The sequence below is a fragment of the Nicotiana attenuata genome, unplaced genomic scaffold, assembly GCF_001879085.1.
Source record: "Nicotiana attenuata strain UT unplaced genomic scaffold, NIATTr2, whole genome shotgun sequence".
In the NCBI taxonomy this organism is placed as follows: domain Eukaryota; kingdom Viridiplantae; phylum Streptophyta; class Magnoliopsida; order Solanales; family Solanaceae; genus Nicotiana; species Nicotiana attenuata.
The window spans coordinates 214,550-237,127 of record NW_017670519.1 but is presented as its reverse complement, the minus strand read 5'-3'; the positions used below and the strand labels follow the sequence as shown (position 1 = coordinate 237,127).

The window sequence follows — 22,578 nt, the reverse complement described above, 5'->3', positions numbered from 1 at the left end:
TAAAGTCGAAAAACCACAGCGAAAATAGAGAGAGATGAAAGAGTGTGTCTGAATTGCCACCCAAAACCCATTGGGCCTCAGAATCTTGCGAATCAGGTACGGTAATGTTGCTTTCAGGAGAGGTCGGCGGAGGAAAATCAAGTGCTTAATACCAACATCTTAGGTAACCTAAAATAAAAGCTAAAGCATTGAATGCATACTAATAAAACTTTAACAATAATTGAGAAAATTAATTATAAAAAGCTCCAGTGCAAGAAAAACTAAAGTGGCTTTACTTCGTGCATAAATAACACAAGGTGACTAGCATTCAGTGAGCAGCTCATATTGTCATAGCGCACATTTTTTGTGGTAAAAATTACCTTAAATCTTAACAGTAGAACACAACAGCACACCTTCACATGAAAAAAATATTTAAACATAAAGGAAAATAATGGAAGGAATGAACTTTAAGCCTGGTCAGACACTCTAAATCTACCAAGCTTCCTCTTTTACACTCTTTACAGTGTACAAAAAGATGGAGCAGATTCCAATTATGCAGGGGATAGTTGATCAACGAAATGTAGGTTACTTTTAGTAGAAGAAGCCCATATCGTATAGAGCCTTAACTCAATATGTTGGTACATGAATAGAAGAAAACCAATTGATGAAAGTATACTGCAAAGAATAAAGTGTATCCATTACTTAAAGAACAATTTGTGTATGGAAATTCTGTTTTTGGATGAATAGTAGTCTTCTACCATTTTTCGTTGCCTGGAGATGTGCTTAGTTCAAATAAATGATGCTATTGTTGGATTGCTTGAGCATGTTGTTTGTTTTTTTTCCCGTATTTTTTGGTTGGTTGAAAATTTGGTGATAGCTTGAGCATGTTATCTTTACATGCACTGAAGCAGTACAATTGTTGATAAAGGCACAACATTCTNGAAAATTTTAATAAATTAATTTTTGATCAATAAAAATAAAATGTATAAAAATCTATTCACCAAACAAAATATAATAAAATATTTAATCGTGGATATTTGACGATTTATAGCCATAAAATTATTGGTTGGTAGATAAATATAAATGCTATAATATAAATCTAATATGAGAGCATAGCTACGTGCTTGAATTTTGTAGCTAAATAAATAACACCTTTTGCCATTTTGTAGCTAAATAAATAACACCTTTTGACATAGTATATCCCTTTGTATCTAAAGTATGGAAGATAGCTACAACGTTAATTTATCGTGGCAAATGATAAAATTATTAGCTATAAATATATATTCTTTGTGGCAAAAAGTTTTATTAATATAGCCACATCACAAAAATTCTTGTAGCAATAAGTATTAATCCTTAGCCATGAAATGTTAAAGTTTGTAGCTAACTTTTAGTTACGCTACATCTAGCTACGGATGCTACGGAAAAAATTATTGTAGCTAAAGTGTTTAGCCATGAAAATTTTCATGTTTAGCTACAACATACTTCGTAGCTGTATATGCATAATGTTGTAGTGATTGTTTCATAGAGATGCAAAGGAAGAAGATCAAGCTTTACGAAACACTTCGATGGTAGATTTAAGGCTGAAAATAGTGCGTTCGAGGTTTCCAGAGGCAAAGCTCTATACTAATAGAGAGAGAAAATAGAAACTAGAATCTCATTGCAACTCTTTCTTGTTTTTTCCTCATTCGGTTACGTCTGCTGCTATGCTGGCTTCAAGGAGATAACATACCATTGAATCCACATCGTCCCCGAATATGCTATAAGCCTCTATTACTCGTGCATAACTAAATCCCATCGACAGCATAATCTGGATGCAGTCACTAAGAACTTCTCGCCCCCCACCTTCTTGCTTCGCTCCACTTCCCGATGACCCTGCAAGACCATAACCAGTTGATTCTATCACAATAGAAGAACAAACAAAAGAATCATGTATTGTTCATGAATGCCAATTCCCAAATGGAGTGTCGGCTCGAACTTACTAACTCCTGATGATGATGGTTCAGCGCTAGTAGTGGAAGATTCTCGACAACCAAGCTGCTGCCTGAATTTGTCATTGGCAATATACTCGGCCCTAGAAGCTTCCATTACCATGTGTTCAATCTCCTTTTCGGTGAGCTCAAGATCAGAATAAAAGCGTCCTTCTGCTAGAAGTGCCTGAATTGAACCATTTAACATAACACGAAAAATGATTGCCCGGTCTGCGAAAGTAATTCAGTTCACGAGTTTTAAGGTAACTCAAATTATCAATTTGCTGATCCTGTTGAGCTTTTATTGCTGCTTTGACCTGATCCTTATCAAGGTTCCTCTATACCAAAAATAAAAAATAAAAAAAATCAGAAGGTAAGGATGGAAAACAGACCTACTAGATGCTTTAGCTGACAAATAAAAAAAAAATAACACGACCCATATAAGTCAACACCCAAGAGCTGTAGGCACACAGCCGATGAAGTTTCACTAGTTTCAACAGCAACAGAAAGTAAACATCATGCCAGCTTGTAGCAGTGATAAGAAAAACGACCGCTTCCTCGCTTTAAGCGAGAAGCGAAGCCGAGCGGAGGGTCAGCGCTTCTGCCATTAAAAGCGACTCTAGTAAAAAAGGCGACCGCTTCTCGGTAAAAAGCGAGAAGCGGTGACAGCGAGAAGAAGCGAGGGAAGGGGACGCTTTTTAAATTAAAATACCCAAAGCCCTATTTAATTAAAAACATTGCATTCTATTTACTCTGGACTCTTCAGCAGCGAGATTAAACTAGCGAGAAACTAGGGTTCTCACAAAAGCAACGATTTCTTCCTCTCTTCTTCATTAACTTCAAGCAGCAATTTCTCTTCTTCAAACTAGGGTTCTTCTTCTTCTTCAGTTCTTCTTCAACAGTACAACAACAACTTTCAGGTATGTTCTGCACTTTTTAATTTCATTCTTCTTCTTCTTCTTTTTCTTTTTCTTTCTAAACGTCCAAAAAGCGGCGAAATGCTGGCGAAGTTTTTTGAGAAAAATTCTGCCCAATTTTTTTCCAGTTTCTGCCCAATTTCTGCCCTAAATTTCTGCCCAATTATTATATCTTTTATTCTTAGTTCTTATTGCCTTTCTTATGTGTTATGTAGAAGAATAGGATGCACATTTTGTGCTTTAATTGATGCTACTCTTTAGTTTTTTAATTGAAGTATTGAACATTTGCTTACAATTACATGTGTTGTCTATGCAGTATTTATTTTAATTTTTTTTTTAATTCCGCTTCACTTAAAAAAAGCGAGCGCTTCGCTTCTCGCTTTTCGCTTTACGTGAAATGGGGGTTGTCGTTTTTCCTCGCTTCACGCTTTTCACAACACTGGTTATTGATAAGAAATTTTACCCCTTGTAGAGAGCTAAACCCAAGGCCAGCACCAACTGTTAGTCGATGTGGATCAACAAGAGAGTTGTAATGATTTCCATGATGAAAGCTGAGTCGAATAGGAGGGCTGTCTGTATTGTAACTACCATGGAATGTATTGATTGGTTCTGCATTAGTGAATTCCACAAATTAAATTCGCGCAGCGCACACATAGTCCACAGAAGCTTGCCTAGTAGTCATAGATTCATTACTGATATTTGACAAAAGAATAACAAAAGAAAAGTTACCTGTGCTATAAGAGTATATATGAATAGGGCGATTATACATTTCACACAGTGCTTGAATCTCCACATTGTTGCCATAAACCTACAAAGCCAATCATGAGAATCATTATTTTGATGGCCCAAAAAAAAGGACATGGGAAAGGACAAAGACATGCATGAAATACATATATGTCAAACAGACATAAGCAAAACAGGAGCCACAGCAAAGATCACACAAGCTCTTGAAAGAAATTGATGTCTGCAGTTGATATAAGCTCTTTAACTTCTCTAACTTCCAGGTTTTTCTTTTATTTTTCCTTTTTTCGATAAGGAAACGATATAGAAGGTTTTTAATCATCGGACGCTAGACTCGAACAGCAGCCAGAATCTCTTTAGCACAAAAGTTTCATAAAATGAAGGAAGTGATATAAAAGTAATCAAGAAGCACAAAGGTAAGAGCATAAATGGTGAAAAAGGAAAAGAAAATAAAAGCTAAGTACAGCATTACTACCTCCCCCCCCCAACCCCCCCCCCCCCCACCACACACACAAAAACTTAAACTTACTGAGAAACTCAAAGAAATTATCTCTAAGACCATAAAGTGGGCATACCTTTTGCAATGTATAGCAAATGACTGAAAATATTTACCAGCCTGACAGAAACAACAAATGAGAAAGGGAATAATATACTAATGAACTGCCACACAAAGTACCTTATCTCTCCTTTTTCTCTTGCAATAGGAAGTGAAACCTTCAGTTATAAATTGAGAGAAGTGGTCCCTTTCCCGCTCCTATCACAAAGAAGCCCATCCAAGTATTAAACAATGAGAGGGATGCTAAATAGGTTTTGCAGAAATATAGTCATGATTAAGAGAACTTATCAACCTTCAGAACATGAAACATAGTAAATATAACTTAAATACTCCAGCCACAATGTACACATGGTCGGATTCCTTCAGAAATAATAGTGTTTTTACTCTCTATTAAGGACTGGGATGCCAAGGGAACACGACACCAGTTGATGATGCATCAGAGGAAAAGTGTTTGGAATAATAAAATAATAATCCCGCCCAGGAACAATACCCACGGTAAATAACAATAACACAAGAAAGTAACAGCGACACCAAATATTTTAACGGGATAAAATACAATATCCCAATGGAGCAATATTACCACTATAATATTACAACTTAGTAGTGTCAAGAGACTACTACAACTTCGAAAGAAATAACACTCTTTATTTTAAACACCTCACTATAATATTACTCCCACTCACTATTTATCTCACAGACTACAATCTGTGGATTACTCTCTCTAACTCTCTGTTGCTTCTCTCTCTTTTTTGGTGTGTTTTAAATGAGGAACGAAGCCTGCTATTTATAGCAAAACTTGCCAAACTTTCAGCCAATCAAAATTGTTGATTCATTGCAAGTTGCCAACGTCCAGGCTTGGTTTTGGTTTTAGCCTTTGTTGCAACTTGATTCTTGTTTCAGCGTTATTGCACAAGTTGCAATTGCAACTTGTTGTTATCATCTTCCCTTTTTAATTGCTTTTGTTTTTTATTTTTTTTCTTTTGTTTTGATTTGGCCCTACAAATCTCTCCCTTAATTTTGATTTTTCTTCTTCATTTCAAGTCTTGATATCAATCTCTGAAAATCTTCAAATTTCAGAGGCTTGGTGAAAATATCCGCAACTTGATCATGAGATTTCACATACTTGAGCTCAACTTCCTTTTTGGCAATGCTTTCTCTGATGAAGTGATACCTTGTATCAATATGCTTGCTTCGATCATGATACACTGGATTCTTCGCGAGTGCCTGTGCGGATTTGTTGTCAATACAAATCTCCGTAGCTTCAATTTGTGGTAAATTGAGCTCCTTCAATAATCTTCTCAGCCAAATAGCATGACATGTACATGATGTTGCTGCTATATATTCAGCTTCACAAGTTGAGAGAGTAACAATTGATTGTTTCTTTGAACTCCAAGAAATAACAGAATTACCCAAGAAAAATACAAAGCCAGTTGTACTTTTTCTATCATCAATATCTCCGGCATAATCACTATCACAATACCCCATAAGGTTGAAATCATTAGAAGAAGAATAAAATAACCCAAAGTCAGTCATACCTTTTAGGTACCGAAGAATTCTTCTAGTGACTTTCAAATGAGTGGAGGTAGGAGCTTCCATGAAGCGGCTTACTACTCCAACTGCAAATAGTATATCTGGCTTGGTACAAGTCAAGTACCTTAAACTTCCCACAAGACTTTTGAAAAATATGGGATCCACCTTTTCTCCTTCATCAAACTTGGACAATTTTGTCCACTCTCCATCGGTGTGTTCACGGGGTTGCAATCGAGCATGTTGAACTTCTTCAATATCTCTTTTGTATAGCTTTCTTGAGAGATAAAAATTACCATCCTCCATCTGCTTCACTTCTAGGCNAAATGAAGGAAGTGATTTAAAAGTAATCAAGAAGCACAAATGTAAGAGCATAAATGGTGAAAAAGGAAAGAAAAAAAAGCTAAGTACAGCATTACTACCTACCCCCCCCCCCCCCCCACACACAAAAACTTAAACTTACTGAGAAACTCAAAGAAATTATCTCTAAGACCATAAAGTGGGCATACCCCCCCCCCCTCCCCCAACCCACACACAAAAGCAATTTCTCTAATGGATGCTAAACTTACTGAGAAACTCAAAGAAATTATCTCTAAGACCATAAAGTGGGCATACCTTTTGCAATGTATAGCAAATGACTGAAAATATTTACCAGCCTGACAGAAACAACAAATGAGAAAGGGAATAATACTAATGAACTACCACACAAAGTACCTTATCTCTCCTTTTTCTCTTGCAATACGAAGTGAAACCTTCAGTTATAAATTGAGAGAAGTGGTCCCTTTCCCGCTCCTATCACAAAGAAGCTCATCCAAGTATTAAATAATGAGAGGGATGCTAAATAGGTTTTGCAGAAATATAGTCATGATTAAGAGAACTTATCAACCTTCAGAACATGAAAGATAGTAAATATAACTTAAATACTCCAGCCACAATGTACACATGGATTCCTTCAGAAATAATAGTGTTTTTACTCTCTATTAAGGACTGGGATGCCAAGGGAACACGACACCAGTTGATGCATCAGAGGAAAAGTCCACTCAGATTTGCTTTATTTTTGAGAAAGGACTGCTATACTGACTTAGATTTGTGCAAGAAGCTGACAAAATGAACTGAAAGACAAAACAAAGAACTACATACAGACATTATAAACCTGCAAGCAACCCCCATCCTTCCCCAAAAGAGAAAAAAGAAAGGTGTTGGGCACACAGAACCTTACTTATCCGTGAAACGCTACTATCTGATTTTTCTGTAGTTGAATAACATAAACATGAGCGCCCGAAACAAACAAAAAAAAATAAAAAATTACCCCCAAGGGCATGGCCTAGAGGGTAATCGTTGAAAGAAGAAATCGGCAAGCAAAACCACAGTAATTATTACTCCCTTTGTTCTATTTTATGAGACAATTGGCTGATTTTTCTCTAGGTCCATTCCAGAAAGAATGGCACCTTTCTATCTATGAAAGCAATTTAACTTTAAGCCTCCCATTCACCCTTAATGGCATGCTTTTATATGCACAAAATCTCATGGCATGTTTTTTTTTTGATTTGCACCGGGTGTCCGAGTCTTTATGAGACCCGACTAATCCCGGGGGTGCACAGGCCCTCGGCAAGGAGTTTCCCGCAAGTGCACCACGGTTAATTCAGGTTTTACCCAGTCCGATGGCCCTCAGAAATTGTTTGCACCCAGTGGGTTTCAAACTTGAGACCTTGAAAGGGAGCAAACCCCAAGGCTCAAGTCTATTGCCACCGGGCCACAAGTTCCTAAGTTTTTTCTTTCTTTTTAAACTCTGTGGCTAGTCAAACTAGGCCACAGATTGAAACGGAAGGGAAAAAGCAGGGCAAATTGTTGCAAACGTAACAAAGTTTAGCATTTTTAGAGAGCTGATTGTCATTGGTCTCAGGGAATGCTAGAGCGGGAATCATAAATGGCAGCATGCCACCTGAAGATGAAAAAGTAGCTCCTTCGCCATGTAATGGAATTTATTTGTGTTGACGTCTGGGAATTTTGACATGCATTCCAAATTAAATTGGAATTTGAACAAACACAAACCACCAATTACTTAAATATCCTTATGACAATGTTAACATTAAAGATTAGCCACACATATTTCTAATGTCTTCATTGTCAATTATGCCAAGAAAAACATATTAAGACAAATTGCGCATCATCTGCATTAACCAACTCTTGTATTCTATGAGCTGATCTACATTGAGTTGCAAAATTTACTGCTTCAATTTCCATATGGGAGACATTTGTGTTTGGTATGATGGCAAACATTTTCCAGAAAAAGATTCACATACTCTCTGGCGGAAGTTATTTTCCTTCACAACTATCTCAACTCTTTTTTTTTTTTTTGGTGATACGGCACAACTATCTCAACGCTTAACATCACATCACTGCTCCAACCAACAACTAAATTTTCATAAAAGCATTATCCAATTTGAAATTTTCATAAAAGCACATCCAATTTGCTAAAGTTGTTATCAATGTTTAATAAATGTTCTTTCTGAAATAATATTACCTGTCCAACAAAACAACCAAACAATAAGTCATTTCCAGGAACAACATTTCTAAAAACAAATCATACTAATCACATCATATGTACTATATATTTTTTCTTTGGGATAAGTTACATGTACATCTACTATCAAGCCATCAAATCCTCTCACTATATTATACAGCAGATATCTACTTCTTTATGCTAGCTTTTTCTTTTTACTTTAATTTAAGTTTAACTCAATACATTAAGTAATATATTAATTCATATAATATCTTGAATGATGGAGAAGAAGAAAAAGTTATCACACAGTCGCAGTCCCTGCATTTTTTATTATATCCTGGCCTGTAAATCCTGTAGTTCCCCCAATTTGTTAACTACAAAATTGGCAATAGACTAAAAACTGAGGTTCTGCTAGTGGTCAAAGGAAAATTCTTATAAGTATGCCAGCTATCGTACCTAGTAATGTCGAAAGAAACTAGAATCAAGCAAAATAGAATTTCTCAACCTAGCAACAAAAGAAAGTAATACAATCAAATATTGTTACATCACTTCATAAGCGACACCTTGGTAGAAACATTACCATGTAGTCAATGCACATCTGTCTGACCAAATCGTAAGCTTCAGAATCACCATATACTTGGTCAGCAACAGCACGGAAGAGGCAGTTCCCATCTCCCAACATTTTCTTAACTTCTAAGCTTTTGGTTCGTCTAATATCCATTTCAAACTGCCGCTCTCTCTCCTAGAACAAAGGAAACATGTTTTTTTATGAAGTAAGTGAGACTGTGAGAGTTATTAACAAAAGGCATCAAGAAGATGCAGATGTTACAAAGAAACAGAAAGTATCAGCCCAAAAATATCAACAAAAGATCTATCATAAGACTAAGGAGCTGATAAATTCCAAAAAGGATTCAGGGTTATAAACAGGGGTAAGATTAACCCAGCTAAAAAGATTAACTAAACAAAAGAAACATGTTAACATGCAAAGGGAGACATATTGAAAGCCTTGCTTGTCCTCAAATAGCTTTAACTCTAGATACACAAGATACAGTGACTTCTTCACTCGAGGCCACATCGTGAGAGCAGAATCTTCCCTTACTAGCCAGCTTTCTCAAACTTATCTATTCGGTATAATTGATCACCAACTGATTAGAATGCATAAGGTAGGTGAATGGAAGTAAATATCCTAATTATAAATGCTAAAGAGACACAGTCAATTCTTATTTCCCAAGCCTAGAGGGGCATAAATTATCTGTAATCTACTATTTAATTGATAAAATGGTGGAACATACCACATCATCATATGAGGATCTAAAGCAGGGGTTCTGCTCATCAGCACTATTATAACCTTCATCACAGTGTGATCGTGGAGAGGATGGCCTGGATCCAGCAGGTGAGGTCCTAGTTGAGACAGTAGGTCGCCCAGCAGTTCCCCTAGACGATCCTATCCGGCCAGCATGTGAACTACCCAACGGGAATCTTCCAGGACTCGAGTTTAGTGAAGCAGGTTTCGGTGGTGGGACAGGAGGTGGAGGTGGACATGAACTACATGTAGCCCTCTGAACTGAACTTCCCTCATTTTCCACTTCCACAACTCTCAAACCATCAAATTCCCTAGCCAAGTCCTCACTGACAAAACCACCATCTCTCTTCTCATTGTCAGCAATCTTTTCGTCATTGGTGCTTTGGTCGCTGCCAAAACTATCCAACAATTCATCATCACCCTTAACACCCTTGTAGTTTGAAGAACCAATGGAGAGCTCTTCTAAAGCAACCTGTTCTTGTATTTCTTCCAAGAAATCATCATCTTTCGCAACTGATAGTACCTGACCGTTACTAGAAGCCTGTGTCTGGGTTGGAGCTGAAGAAGAAGATGAGCCAGGGAGCGAAGATGATGACCTGTTCTGATTTGAGGACGAAGACGATGAGGCTCCAGCGGAACAACGCTGAACCAGTATCCGAGTCATTTGGGGTAGTCTTCTTCAGCCTGGAACCTATGAAACACTTGAGTTTTCCTTTACCCGAAGTTAGAGAAACAAAGCGCTTGCTTTGAATTTGTCATGCTTCCTGGCCTTTGGGGCAGTAACACCAATGCCTTGGCTGAACGATTTGTCCCAGCACTCCACTTCTGTCTGATACTCGCAAAGTAATTTCTGCATTCCCCTAACAATTCTCATGAGACCTTGATCTCCAATAATCTTATTTTGAAACAAGAAAACCTCTTTTCCTAATGGTACTCAAAATTACAAAGTAAAGCCCCGATACAAAGTTCACCTCCACTATCACAACTGCAATCAAGACCATCAAATCACCACAAAAGGCTAAGAAAAACAAAGTTATAACCCAAAAAGAATAGAACAAAAATCACCCAATTCACTTCGCTTAACCACAAGAACACTCCACAATACAAAAACCCAAAAGTTCAAAAAGAGAATCTATGATTTTTTCATAAAGCTAATATATTACTCCCTCCATCTCACTTTATCTGACACAATTACAATTTGGAGAGTCAAAGGAATTTTTCTTCGAGCGCAATTTTTTCATATGCCTTTTAAATCCCTTGAATTGTTAATTACTGTGACTAATTAGTATTTTTTGTGTAGTTTCTAGATATGTATATTAATTCAACAAACTTGAAGATTTGATGTCCGGGTTCACACTATGAATTACAGAGTATAACCCTCATACTCCCAATCGTGTCACATAATGTGGGACGGAGGGAGTACTTGTTTTTTACTTACCCTCTAATAAGCCATGCTAGTTTCAACAAAATCAAGAAAAATTGGAGGAAAAACTCAGATATCCACACAACAATCAGAGAAAACACAGAAAAGATCATAAATTCACAGGGTAATAAATAAACACACAACCCCAATTCTTTGAAAAAACATTAGAAACTTTACCACAAAGATGTCAAAATCAGATTTCAAGATTCAAGAATTCAACCTAACTACCGAAAACCCACAAACAAAATCAACAAATTATTAACATAATTTTAAATAGAACCTATCTCAAAATACAAAAACAATTCAAAAACCCTAGAGTTTGACTTACTTGATTTAGAATCAGCAGCAGCAGCAGCTAGTAGAAGCTAGGGTTTTATTAGATGACAAATTTTGAGGAAAGGGGAAAATGGATACAAAATAAACTTCCAGGTAAAGGAAGTATACGTATACAGATTACAGATTATATACATGTGTGGGTAGAGAGAGGAAAATGGATTTTCTAGAGAGAGAAAAAGATGGGGTAAGTAGGAAGAAGAAAATGGGAGGCTGAGTTTTACTCTCCTATCTCAAAATTTTAGGCAATTTTTGCTGATAAATTTTGAGTAACATTTTAAAATATATCTTTTTATAAATTTTATAGTAAAAAAATTCTAATATCTGATAATTGTTATGAACCAATAAAAGAAGAAAGTATTGCGAAGATAGAGGAAATTCTTATTGAATTTTGAGATGAATTACAATATAATAGAACCCTTTATTTATAGGGAGATGGTGACTTAGCCACCAAGTAATAAACTCTAGAATCTCTCTAAATATACACATTCACCATAAATAAAACTCTATTTATAACACTCCCCTTGAATGTCTATTCAACAAATAATGTGCCTCGTTAAAACCTTAACTAAAATAAAACCCAATGGGAAAAAAATCTAGAAAAGGAAATGTCACGACCCGAATTTCCCACCATCGGGATCGTGATGGCGCCTACTCATGGTAGCTAGGCAAGCCAACTTATTTACCTTTTTATCACTAAACAATTAATTTAACAATTTATAGCATCAATATAGAACATGAAATTTACTAAGAATAATAGCGGAAGTCTGATTTACAAATCTGAATCAAATACGGAACAGTTAATAAAAGCCTCTACCCAAGATTTGGTGTCACATCACTCACGAACCACTAAGAATATACTACATACAAAGGTCTGAAAGAAACATAGGAGCTGTCTGCCTCGAGACAAGGAGGCAACAGTCTAAAAGAGAGCATAAAGAAGAGACGCCGGGCCTGCGGACGCCTGCAAGCTACCTCGGGTCTCTCTGGACTGAAGGTGCGCCCCCGTGTTAATGCTGCAGCTGCTGCTCAATACCTGGACCTGTGCAAAAAAGCACAGAGTGTAGCATCAGCACAACCGACCCCATGCGCCGGTAAGTGTCTAGCCTAACCCCGGCGAAGTAGTGACGAGGCTAGACTGGACACCACATAAACCTGTGCAGTTATAAATATACAACGGAAACAAGATACCAAACAACTAGAAATATGGGAGGGGAAAACATGTTGTGGGGAGATAACAACAGTAACAGTAAATCCGAAGTAATCAATCTAGGTGCAACTTACAATTTAAAGCGAACAAGAAACTAATACCGACACTAAACACATTTGCATCAATAACTGTTGCGGCGTGCAACCCGATCCACAATTATAACTGTTGCGGCGTGCAACCCGATCCACATATAACATTGTTGCGGCGTGCAACCCGATCCACAATTATAACTGTTGCGGCGTGCAACCCGATCCACATATAACATTGTTGCGGCGTGCAACCCGATCCATAATGTATACCTCTCAACCTTGCCCAAGCAACAGTCACAAATAAAGGGCAAGGGAGTAAACAAGTATTTGGAAAGAAATCCCAACAAGGGTACACAAACAACCAATGACAACCATGCAAGAGTAAATCGTTATTTCTCTTTTTCTCTCATTTTTATATCCTAACTCTCCTTAGCACTCGTGTCAAGCTCTAAGGCATTTCTCATTTCACATGCTCTCACCATTTGTATTTCATACCGAGCCAACGCTCCACGAAGTTCTACAATCACAATATCATTCCCAATATGTTTACCACGTATAGAAGCCATCAATGACATGGAAGGCATAACAATATCCAAACAACTCACATATAAGGACTCACGGTCATGCTAGACCCCAATGTATAGGGACTCGTCACCATGCCTATACACCGTACTCGATCATTTAGCAATTAGCAAACAAGACTCGACTCCTATTCCCTCAAGCTAGGGTTAAACCAAACACTTACCTCAACTTCCACGGCCAATACAATCCTCCACAACCGCTTTCCCTCTCGAATTCGGCTCCAACTCGACCAAATCTATGCAATAAGGACTTCATGATATCAATATGTGCTAAACAAATCAAACCCAATGACTAATTATAGCTTTTTCATCAATTTACCCCCAAAGGTCAAAAATGCCCCCGGGCCCACATGGTCAAAACCCGAGGTTCGAACCAAAACCCGTTTACCCATTCCCCCATGAACTCGAATATGTAAGTTATTTTGGAATCGGACCCCGAATTGAGGTCCAAAACCCCCAATTTTAGAAAACCTAGGTTCTACCCTAAATTCCCAATTTCCCTATTAAAAATCTTTGTTTTGAAGTGAAATTATGTTTAAGGATGTTAAGGAGTAAAGAAAATCAGTTAGAAAACACTTACCAATCGTTTTGAGGAAGTGGAATCGTTTGGAAAATCGCCTCTTATGTTTTTGGGTTTTGAAAAAGTGAAAAATGACTGAAAATCCCGACTTTATATACTGTGCTGAAGACTGGCGCGGACCGCACAAAAATGCACCGTGGCCGCGCCGAGGAAGGGAAGAAAATGACTCTCTGAACCTACCCAGCGCGTACCGCACTGATTTGGTGCGCGGCCGCGCTGGTGGAATGGACCCAAGACCCGCTCTCTGAATCTCCCAGCGCGGACCGCACTGATTTGGTGCGCGGCCGCGCTGGTTGTCCTAGACTTTACTGGCCCTCTGAACCTAGCCACGCGGACCGCGCAAGAACGCACCGCGGCCGCGCGGCTTCCAGCGCGGACCGCGCGGAAATGACCTTTCTAGCCTAAGACCTCCCGGGGACCTACTCAAAACTCACCCGAGCCCTCGGGGCTCCAAACCGAACATACACATACGCTCAAAAACATCCTACGGACTCATCCGTGCGATCAAATCGCCCAAACAACATCATAATCATCAAATTAGGCCTCAAGACCCAGGATTTCCTTCCAATTTACATAAAACATCAAGTTTACTGCTTCCAGCTCAAAACACGTCAAATGACGTCCAAATCTTACCAAACTTCACAGCAATTGCTTAACTCATATTTAAGACTCGTGCCGGGCGTCGGAACCAAAATACGAGCCCACCGCACCGTCTGCTAAACAAATAATACTTTCTAATTCTTTAATTATTATCAGAAAACAATTTCACACAAAACTTCATTCCTCGGACTCGGGGCCTCGGAATTTGATCCCGGGCACACCCCCAAGTCTCATATTTTCTTACAGACCCTCCGGGACTGTCGAATCACGAGTCCGGGTCCGTTTGCCCAAAACGTTGACCGAAGTCAAACTTAATCAATTAAAACATCAGAATTTATTATTTTTCTCACAAATTCATATTTAAACTTTTCCGGCTACGCGCTCGGACTGCGCACACAACTCGAGGCAACCCCAAATGAGGTTTTCAGGGCCTCAGAAGTACAGAGGGAGTAGGAATACAGGCGATGACCCCTTCGGGTCGTCACAGGAAAAAGAGTACACATATCTAATAATACGCCTTTTGGTTGCATCGTTAAAAACCTTGCAAGGAAAACTCAGTGGGACAAAACCTTGTAAGGAAAAAAGAGTACAACGTGTATTAATTCCCCTGATGAGAGCATCAATTCACATTCTTGAGCATTCGCATTCCAATCTTGTGCACCATCTTCAAAAGATCTTTGGTAGAGATTTGATGAACAAATCAGCCATATTAACTTGAATGAATATATTGCACCTTGAAATCATCATTCTTGATAGATATATAATGTCTTCATATAATGTCGTGGAATGGCTCTTCAATATCTCCATAAAGCTTTCCTCGCTATCATATTATCATGCTTATAGTTATAGCAAGATACATTTTTGCACAAATAGCATATGCTTATACTTCAGGATCAAGAATTGTATATGCTTTAAGCAATTTAAATCCTTCAGGGATTATCATATATGTATAGTCAAATAAGCCATATAAATAGACTTTAGATGCATATCAAGTTTTCATGTCATGCCGACATATAAAATACATGAAAGTGATTGCACACACCTATTGACTTTATACTTTCTGAGTGTTTGAACTATATGTCCAAAACTACATGTCTTTCATATGAAACCAAATTCTATTTGAATTTTTTCTCCAGACTTAAGATCCTCATATATATATTTAGCGTTGTCATAGATGTCGTCGACAAACATTTTATGTCGGTTCCAACCTCCTTATATTTCATAATAACATAACACAGATATCTCTTCATTCATATATTCAGGTACCTGAATCTCTCATGAGATTTTATGAAGTGTTATGTCATGTGATCTTCTAGATCACTTGCCTCCTTTATTATGATCATTTGCTCATCTTCTTTATCAAGAAATTTATTTGAAACCGATTTGTCTATACGCTTTAAGCGTACCATAGACTTTGTCCTCTAGGACTTAATAGGAGCATTTGCAATGAGAATATAGTTACTTTCTTTGGGCCAGCAAATGTGTCTGGCATGCTTTGCAATATATTACACATGAATTATCCTTTTATGAACTTCAAGTTCATATTATTTTATTCGAGAATCTAGATGTATAAATGATAATTCATTCCATGTAACTTTTTCTCAACTGTTGTATCTTGTCTCCCCCTCATGTTAGAAAAACTAACTTGTTTCCTCAATTTTAAAAATCCATCTTTGTGTGTTATGGTGTTAATCAAAAAATACACCGCACATCAATAATAATAAGATGAAATTATTTGGTTCCTGACCATGAACCACTTGTGAGGGGAGAAAATAATATACTTTCGTATATAACGTATATCAAACTGATATACAAAACTTTGTTCTCATAAGCAATTGTTTAGCTATCAAGTGGAGGCACTCAATAAATCATTTTGCTAAACCAGCTGTGATGTGAACCAACTTATCAAGATGAACTTCTTGAATAGAAAATCTGGAAATTATGCTCGAAATTAAATTATTGAGCAAGTTACCTCGCAAAACACCATGTTGCGGGTTATTAATAATCGCACATGTAACCATCTCATAGATGCATCTTATGTGGTATACATGGCATGTGAATGGGCCCATATTCACCTTTGATATTTCCAGCATTCATGGGATTCAATCCCAATTTTAGTTGGTCTATTAATTAATGAGAACAAGCAACGTAAGAGAATTCGTAAAGAACTTTCTAGTTCTTTAATATTTACCCATGTGAATTCTCTTTTATTTTTGCACATCATACTTAAATTGATATGACTAAACCAATTATGCCAACTGAATAAATTATCAATATTGATAAACTTCAGATTTACACCATGACGTGTGCAATTATCAATAAACTCCAAGTTTATTATGATATGGGTTTTTATATCAATAAACTTCCATTTATTGTGGCATTCTTTTGTTTGTGTAGTACAAACTGGAGAATAAAGCGGGTAGCTTTTCACATACATATTACCCCGCTACAAGTTGTAGTAATAGAAGATATTAAATCTTTCCTTTATTTATAGTCTCAATATAATCAACCGCTTTCGCGTATACTTTGGAAACTGAATAAGTTTCTTTGAGACTTACTACAACACAATACCTTATTGGTAATCAATTGTGTTTCTCCAAAATAGTATAATTGGCTCTTGCAGAGTTCTCAATTAATTTTGTACTACCACATATTCATCAACATCCATATGTTGAATATCTCTTTTAAAGAGAAAGTTATACCATTATGGTTATGGTCAAAATTATATACAAGATATGTTTCTTGCATTAATGTTATTATTTAATAATCACATTACCAAAATATTTGGCGTACAATAGTTAAGTGACCAATGACCATTCATGCCATAATAATGACATTATAATTTTATATCATCTCAAACCTCCTTCTAGAGGTGAGTGTGGTATATTCACTACCACTAGCACGTTCATATTCTTCCAAGAATGAATATGTATTTGTAAACCAGATGTTGTCAAATTCACATCATGAATGGACCATAATCATCTATATGTGCTTTATAAAATCTCATGTCAAATCGATGACAAAAAGTGAAGAATTATTTAGAGAATCCTTATTGTTCTCATTACCACAATGATGACGATTATAATTTCGTCTATTGCCACGTCCACATCCATTGATACATTCATAGTAATAATTTTATCTTCTTTCAGACTTTTCACATACTGCTATCACATTCTCTCAAGGGAACGAGAATGGAGCAAATTCAATGGGACGGGTTTTCACTTCTTGTGTTCACGATCATACATGACTTTGATCATGGCAAGACATAGAAATTTTACCACTTCGAGTTGTTATAGTTTCTTACTAACTCCATTAGAGTTATAATCAAAATTTATTTTCTTTGCTTGTATTTATAATCAAAGTATAGAATATGAGAAAAATACAGTAAAATACTTACCTTAAATCCAGAATTTAATCATGAAGGAAGTTCATGAAACAATTGACAATGATTATGCTCAATCCCAAAGCTTCTACTCAATTGGTTAGAGTCTCGTGCTGATAACGTGTTATGAAACAATAAAAGAAGAAGAGTATTGCAGAGAGAGAGAGAGAGAGGAAATTCTTATTGAATTTTGGGATGAATTACAATGGAATATAACCCTCTATTTATAGGAGGATGGTGACTTAGCTACCAAGTAATAAACCCTAGAATCTCTCTAAATATAGACATTCACCACAAATAGAACTCTATTTATAACAATAACATTTATAATATCTCTATGACATCTATCTTTTATAACAACATTTTATTATAACAATCAAGTTTTCTTTGAAATAAATTTTTTATATTATATTATTATATATATTTTATATAAGAGTACTTTACTATAGCAACTAAAAAAGATGAGAACTTAGATTAGAACAATATAAAGTTGTTACAGAAAAATTTGACTATATCTTTTACATTGTTTTAAGAGACTAAATTATCTTTTTTTTAAAATAAATTAATCTGATCGGATCTAGTTTTGCAAATTTATCAAATTAATGTCTGGTAAATGAAAAGGGTCAATGCAACTCAAATAGAAAATAGGAGATGAGAGTGCAAAAGTTTAGTTGAGCCATAAAATATTAAGGTAGTTTCTTGTTATCTATTTACATTTTTTTCACGTAGATAGAATTATTCGATACAGGTCTTGATAGGACATACTCCGGTTGTTATCAAAAATGTATTTTCTCTTCAGTTTATTTTAGGAAAAATTACGCAATAGATCACTTATAAGGTGACCTTGCACTATTTTAGCCCAGTTACAAGTTTGCAAATGTGTAGCCAAATATCAATAAACTCATATCCGAACTTTTTTCTATTTTTTTATTCTCCGGATCTTCCAGCGTGAAAGATCCTTGAGTTTCCATTCTCCCTTTTTCCTCAAATTTATACATACCTATCCCATCTACAAAAATGCAAAAATAGACACGAGAAACCTAAAATCTCTTCTTCTTCAATGCTAATCTTGTTAAATTTTAAATATGATTTTGTGAGAAATTTGGAGTGGGTAATGTTTAAACTTATTAAAAATAGTCAAAGTAGGTTGTATACAAAGTTTTAAGTCATTTGATGGAGTTTTGAATTAGTTTTGAACAAGAATTGCAAGTGAAATCGTGTAAGAAGTTCGTCAGAGATGCTTATACACTTTTATACGACATTATACACTTTTATACAAAGAGGTACATTATGCATATAGTTGTAAAAAAATGTATAAAGATGTATAAGCACTGTAAAAAATATTCGTGATACCTATGTATATACGTGTAGAAGAAGAAGAATATGTGAGAAATTTACCAAATACATGTGAATAATGTATTATTTTGTATGAGAGTTGTTTATACACTACTATATAGTACTATTTATACAATTTTATACATTATTATACAGATGAATCATATCAATTGAACTTCACATGCTCTTCTTCTTTCTTGGGGATCTTATGAAATTTAACTCAAATCTAGCTTAAATCTACTCCAAATCACCTCAAATTTAAGTTTTGAACTCCTCTTGATGATTCCAATCAATTGGGACAACACCAAATCCAAACAACTAGCAAATCAAAAAACGCAATTTCTGAAATCGAAGCTTTGAAAACCCTTTAATGATGACTTCTATTTTCCAAGTTTTTAATCAACCACTGGAATTAAAATTACACGTGGAATGAGGATAAGACTAAGACCATGCCAATACCTTCTTTCTAGTTTGGTGATCTAACAACCTACCAAGTGAACCTCTTTAGTGCAAACACAGTTCTTTCCACTCCATTGAAGGTATCTTCATATGACTCCATAAACTACTTCTTTTATGTATTATTTTTTCTTCTTTATCCAAATAGTGATTATCGACTTTGAATTTGGAGGAGTGTTGATGGAGAATAACTATGATGGAAAAAGTTTGGGATGCAAAGTTGGGACACGAGGAGAAGAAGAACAGAAAAAAGAAAGAAAAAATTAAAAGGAGTGGGCTAATAGGTGAAAAGTAATTTTCACATTATATACAATCTGGGCCATATTGGATAAGGGCTTCAAACTTGGGCCAATTTTTGATGGGCTATTGAGCCAAGTGATAAGGAGTGTAATTCTTTCTTTATTTTATATGCCAATGTTAACAACAACAACTCAGTAAAATTTCACAAGTAGGGTCCGGAAAGAATAGAGTGTACGCAGATTTTACCCCTACCCCAAGGAAGTAGAGAGGTTGTTTCTGATTGACCATCGGCTCAAGGAAATGAAAAAGATAATGTATCAGTACCATCAACGAAAACCATAGAAATAATAACAACATCATAAGTACCAGAAAATAGATGCAAAACAATAATAATAACACGTAAGTAAGGCTCGATACTATGAAAAGTGGAAGAACAATGTGGATACAATAATAATCACTAGCAGTCTAGGACACAACCTTATTAGACTAGCCTCTTACCTTGTACAAAGTAGAAAAGTGTTCTACTACCTCCTAACCTACAACTCTAGTGTTCGACCTCCACACCTTCTTATCAAGGGTCATATCCTCAAAAATTTGAAGCCGCATCATATTATACCTCATCATCTCTCCCCAATAGTATATGACGATGTTAACATGAGACAAAAACTTAAGGGATGTGAGCAAGTAGTCCGTCCGGATCAGACTAGTCTTGCACTTTATTTAAGACCATACCTTCAAACACCGGCTTAGTAAACATAAAACTAAAAACTTTTGACATATATTAAACAGAAAAGGGCTATATATTTCCCTATACTATCAAATATTAGTTATATATATCCCTCATTACTATTCAACACTATTTACCCCTACCGTTATTCATTTAAATATTTCTACCCCTCCATCTAATGGACTCATCCTGGGTGGACATATGGCAGCATTTTAAACCACCCTAACCCATTTTATCACTAATACCCATACCCACCTGAAAAAGCCTCAACCTATTTTGTGTAAAATGTGTCTACTACCAATTGCCCCACAAAACTCACCTCAACAGCTACAACACCACAATTAAACACCAATTCCTTGTCTAAGGTAAGTGAAAGAAAGGAGCTACAAGACCCAGATTTCGAAAGGAAGATTGTTACATTCCACAAACGGCCTCCCAAATCTATGGTGCACAAACATACATCAGTTACAAGGACATAACTCCTTCAACTATAGCGACTTCCTCTAAAGGACATTTACTAACTCACCTATGCAGGGACTATCGAAGATCATAAAGGTACGAACTCCCTCAATGCTCTTACCAAACAATTAGTTATTGTATTACCTCAGCAAGTAACTATTAACAATCTACTAGCAATAAAAAATAGTTTTGAATTATTAACAAATTCTAATGACCTAGTGGATCAAACTACAAGCCCAAACCTAGTGGATCAAACTACAAGCTCAAACCTACAACACGTGGCCCAATCTCAGGAAATGGATATATTCGTTGATCTACTCAGTCACCACCCTACTTACCCGTTCCATCTCTCGAAAATAACCTTTATAGTTACCCTACATCACACTCTTATAGAATAAACAATTACCCTAGTAACACGAATCTTACAACTACATGTGCCACGTTGGCAACACCTTCTAGCTCTGCCAATCAAACAACAAATAACCCACACACCACTACCCAATGCCATCACGTCCCCTTACAGATCAATCCTAAGCCCAATCAATACACAATACAGCCATCCCTCTATCAATGCAAACCACACAACTTATCCATAGCCCACATGACCAGCCCAATATATATGAAATGCCTTCTCCTACACAAACATAACCACTTCAATTACCCAATCCAACTATTACATATGCTGCCAAACCATCATTAATAAAACTATTTCTTGCGCAAGTCTTTACTCACCCATCATCCTCTACATCAACATATAACCATGCAAAGACACTATGCACCAAAATTTTCTTTAAGAACTCACTAGCAACGACCATCTCAACTTTCCTTCCGGCCACTCAACATTCAATTCCTTAACCCAACGACCATGCAACAAAACACGCCACCACCCACAACTTACCTAGTAATTTACACATCACAAGCACCATTCCTTCCAACCAACACAATCATGGTTGGAGATGGGTTTACAAAACCATGCACTCACATACTCCATGATAGTGAACAACGAGGAAGTGATAGTTCGCCTTCAAAACCCACAGGATTTGGCCTAGAGTAACCGAGGGAATGACATCAGCCATGACATACTATGGTCAGTACAACTGGATGAAAACACCCATGAACACCACCAACATATGGTAGAACCCTTTTCCTCAGTATCAGAACCACTACCACCCACTGACTTATGCAGAACTACCCTTTTACCCACAAGCCCAATCCCAGATCTCTTGGATCCACGAATACATACACATACCTCTAACAATGCCAATGTCGCCCATGAGCCCTTTCGAACCACTAACTCTATCATTAATCTCAATGAGCCCACAACCTTCAAGCCCAGGAGACCAAGAAATACTAACACCACAGGAAATAGCAACAGTCATGGAAGAAATCAGGGAAACACAAATATAACCATTATGGCTAGGGCAATGTCATATCTCTGTTCTCAAGGAGCAACTGTCCACCAGAAATGGCCAGGTGCCTGATCAAACTGAGGCCAACAGTGAACCCAGAAGCAAGGAAATTTGCTGTGGTGATCACACCAGCTCTTAGGGAGGTGAATCAGCAAGCCAACAAGGAGAATCAAGTATCGGTGGAGCGGGACACAGCACCACCACAACCACCTCATCGTAGTATATCCATGAATTTTGTCATATGGAATTGTAGAGGTGCCTAATCCCCAGAATTTTGAAGGAACTTTCGTTCCATGCTCAACTATGACCAACCACCATTAG

At 36.7% G+C, this 22,578-nt stretch overlaps 1 protein-coding gene across 4 annotated transcripts; it reads right to left on the bottom strand.

The window, feature by feature from the left end:
- Window positions 1–1,507: 1,507 nt before the first annotated feature.
- On the bottom strand, window positions 1,508–11,484 carry LOC109240490 (OTU domain-containing protein 5-like). 4 transcript variants are annotated; one of them, XM_019407143.1, is made up of 10 exons: window positions 11,245–11,484; window positions 9,483–10,478; window positions 8,771–8,932; window positions 6,402–6,479; window positions 3,593–3,671; window positions 3,327–3,472; window positions 2,387–2,446; window positions 2,219–2,284; window positions 1,959–2,133; window positions 1,508–1,851 (listed from the first exon to the last, which is right to left on the bottom strand). In XM_019407143.1, exons 2-10 carry the CDS (start codon window positions 10,155–10,157, stop codon window positions 1,661–1,663), a joined length of 1,632 nt encoding a protein of 543 aa, XP_019262688.1. In that variant the 5' UTR covers window positions 10,158–10,478; window positions 11,245–11,484; the 3' UTR covers window positions 1,508–1,660. The 4 variants fall into 4 exon arrangements, with proteins under 4 accessions (XP_019262688.1, XP_019262689.1, XP_019262691.1 ...); XM_019407144.1 differs by having other exon boundaries at window positions 9,483–10,343; XM_019407146.1 differs by lacking the exon at window positions 6,402–6,479.
- Window positions 11,485–22,578: the final 11,094 nt, after the last annotated feature.